The sequence below is a fragment of the Cucurbita moschata genome, unplaced genomic scaffold, assembly GCF_002738365.1.
Source record: "Cucurbita moschata cultivar Rifu unplaced genomic scaffold, Cmos_1.0 Cmo_Scf00050, whole genome shotgun sequence".
Taxonomy (NCBI): domain Eukaryota; kingdom Viridiplantae; phylum Streptophyta; class Magnoliopsida; order Cucurbitales; family Cucurbitaceae; genus Cucurbita; species Cucurbita moschata.
Window position 1 is genome coordinate 761,713 of NW_019268566.1, and position 3,119 is coordinate 764,831.

General features: G+C 38.0%; 2 protein-coding genes across 3 annotated transcripts in view; both read right to left on the reverse strand.

Annotated features, from left to right (window-relative positions):
* Nucleotides 1-1,618, reverse strand: part of LOC111435702 (transmembrane protein 120 homolog) — a 7,434-nt gene extending 5,816 nt beyond the window's left edge. For both annotated transcript variants that reach the window (XR_002709112.1, XM_023073188.1), the window contains exons 1-3: nucleotides 1,155-1,618; nucleotides 979-1,057; nucleotides 729-823 (exon numbers count right to left, since the gene is read on the reverse strand). Coding sequence is in view for 1 of the 2 variants with exons in the window: in XM_023073188.1 (XP_022928956.1) it covers nucleotides 729-823; nucleotides 979-1,057; nucleotides 1,155-1,394 (414 nt within the window). In the remaining variant the exon portion in view is untranslated. The remainder of the gene's footprint in view (nucleotides 1-728; nucleotides 824-978; nucleotides 1,058-1,154) is intronic.
* Nucleotides 1,619-2,982: 1,364 nt separating this feature from the next.
* The window catches only part of LOC111435699 (probable methyltransferase PMT18), a 4,060-nt gene continuing 3,923 nt past the window's right edge, over nucleotides 2,983-3,119 (reverse strand). Inside the window, exon 7 of the mRNA XM_023073182.1 lies at nucleotides 2,983-3,089. The gene's annotated coding sequence lies outside the window, so the exon portion shown is untranslated. The remainder of the gene's footprint in view (nucleotides 3,090-3,119) is intronic.

The following is a 3,119-nucleotide window of genomic DNA, read 5'->3' on the forward strand; positions in this document are numbered from 1 at the left end:
TTTTTTTTTTTTTTTTTTTTTTTTTTTGTAAGAGTCAATTTCATTGATGTTTGAAATCAAAAGGGATTAAGGCATACAAAAAAGAAGCCGAAGAAATTGCATAAGAACTTCCAATCGAAAAGAACAAGATCAAGATCACAACTACAAAAAGACCCGGTCAACGAGGTTCAAAAGGAGGCACTAGCCGCCTCCCACACCTCATCCCCCAATCTCTCTACCTCTCTAAAAACTCTCTTGTTCATTTCCAACCAAATACCTTACAAGACAACAAAGACGCTTGCTTGACACATGATTTAATTACTCCTTTCGCAGAGAGTTTAGAGGACACCTATTCTTCTCTTACTGTAAATTTTATTCTATTAATGAAATTTTGCAACTAACATAAAATGGATACGCCAGACGAAGGGTAAAATTAACCAATCAGGTCCATCTGAAGCTTCATCATGCTAATGCATTGAAGAAAGAATGTTTCAATCAGCTGTTGATGGCTGTTGATCCTCAAAAGGTAGACTATCAAATACAGATGTTTCAAGTAAAATACAAAAGCGAGCAAGAAAATAACTCTTATAACAAAGCACTAATTTCTAAGAGTTGGAGGTATGCCATAGCCGTAATAATTGAGAAGTTTGATCAAGGTGCAAATTACAACATGCAACAAGGTTTAGCCTCTACGACTAAAGCAAAAACATGTGAAACTTTGCAGTACAAATAGTAATAGAAATTCGTACTCTGTAACTGTTATACTCCTCTTTAACTTTAAACTGCACATCTTTCCGTGAGGCACGCACATTAATAGGTCCCAGAAACATCTGCAAGAACTTACCTGCCATCAAATTACATACTCAGACAGTAAATGCAGGAAGAAGCAAACGGACGCTAATCCTGATATTGTCCTTTCATTTCCTAATCCCATGATTCCCTTAAAAATGAAATGACATCAATTCAAGATCTCTAAATAACGAAGGAAAGGACTCTAACCCTGCGGCTTCCCAGGAAGAAACGATGCAACCTCTCCATCGACCATCATACATCTAGCTCTCTGCAAGTCATCTTCCAGCTGATTCATCCAAACAAGCGGAAAAATGAATAGATCCAACGGTTGCAGAACGAAAGATTTCAATTCAAATGCGTTCAAAATTGAGAAAGATGTGCACCTTGTCAGCAAGTTTGGAATCCAAAAGCTCCTTGGAGAGAAGCGAATTGAGTAAAGAACGAAGACGACGAATGGAAGATTCAAGAGAGAGAGCACTCTGGCGGAGGGCCTGTTCGTCAGTGGCTGTTCTAGAGATTAGAGAAGCAGCCGAATCATGCAGCTCCTTCGCCTGCTCCACCACTTTCCCAACTTCATCCTCCACATTCTGCAACGAATCGGTTATGTTCTCGGTCTCCACCATATCTCTCCGCCCTTGAGATGATGGTGAACTCGATCTTTGTTGAGGCTGCAAGGCCCCAATGTTAAAAGAGGAGAAGAAGGCGAATCTTGAACACCACCGCTTGAGTAGCTAAGTAGAGAGAGATGGGCCTCTCTTCTTCAGACGATTCACGTAACCTTTCTCTTCCCTCTCGCGCGCGCACGCTTAATCTCTCCTTTTCTCTCTCTCCATTTTATTCCTTAATGCTTTGTTCTTCCTGTTCTTGTTTTAAACAACCTCATCAGGTTGAAGGTAAATAAATTTTGGTATTTAATAGGTTCGCTCATTGGCTATGAGATATTAGAAACTTCCATATTTAATATGTTCATTAGGTATGTTAATTACTGAAGATAAGCTCGTTATGAAATGAAGAAGGTATGACTTACATCATAAGTATATGACATGATTGATGAGATAGGACCTCGTACATTTTTGTATGTCACATGCATTAAGATACTTCCTGATGAACCGTACATTACAATACTAATGTTAAGTCATAATATTATGTGGGCTTCTTTCCGTCTGTGGTTCCGACAATGTGAGCGTGCGCTAGCTGAATAACAAGTCTAAGAGATACAATGTGAGCGTGATGCTCTTATATTTTAGGTAAAGATCTGTTTCAACCCGAACGAAACCTATCCATGAACAACCTTAATAAATTGCGATGCACATTCAATCAGAACCTATCACATATCTTGTTTAGCCTATAAAAGGAGTCGGTCATCGTTTGAGGGAGACAAATTATGGTTGAAACGCCTGAAAAATGTTGATAAATTAATCAACTATTCACCATATATAAGAAGCATGTAGATATCTGAGAATAGTTTTCAATCTTAAAAACGAGAACTAGATAACGTGATCATGTTGTAAGAAATGAAACCGTGAGGCTATCCTTTGTCGTTCAATTGGGTGGAAGAGTCAAGCTTTCGAATGCTATTTCCAATGCAGTGTCGAGTACACGGTCGAATGCAGCTCAATACTAGTTATTGGATAGTGAAAGAACAAAAACGATAAACAAACACCAATCCTAGATTCGTTGTTAGACAAATGTGAATATTCGAAGACGAAGAGTTGCCGATGATTTTGAAAAACGTTTCGAGAAGTATGAGAATATGTGAGATCCCATATCGGTTGGAGAGGGGAACAAAACATTTTTTTATAAAGATGTAAAAACCTCTCCCAAGTAGACGCATTTTAAAATCGTGAGGCTGACGGCGATACATAACAGGTCAAAGCGGACAATATCTACTAGCTGTGGGCTTGGGTTATTACAAATAATTGTGAGATCCCTCATCGTTTGGAGAGAAGAACGAAGCATTGCTGATGAGGGTGTGGAAATCTCTCCCTAATAGACGCATTTTAAAACCATAATGTTGACGGCGATACGTAACGGACTAAAACGGACAATATTTAATAGCAATAAGCTTGAGTTGTTACAAATGGTATCAAAGTCAGACACCAGGCGGTATGCCAGTAAGGACGCTGTTACAGAATAAGTATGTAAATATGCAAATTCGAGATTATTTTGACGTCTAATCAACAAAAGCGAAGGTTTTATAAAACCCGAACATTATCTATGATTGGAACAATAATGTCCCAAATGACATAAATGTTTGAAACAAAGAGGAAGGACAAAGTACAGACCTAAGTGGTAAAAGTGTGGAGTTAAAAAAAAAAAAAAAAAAAAAAAAAAAAAAAAAAAAAAAA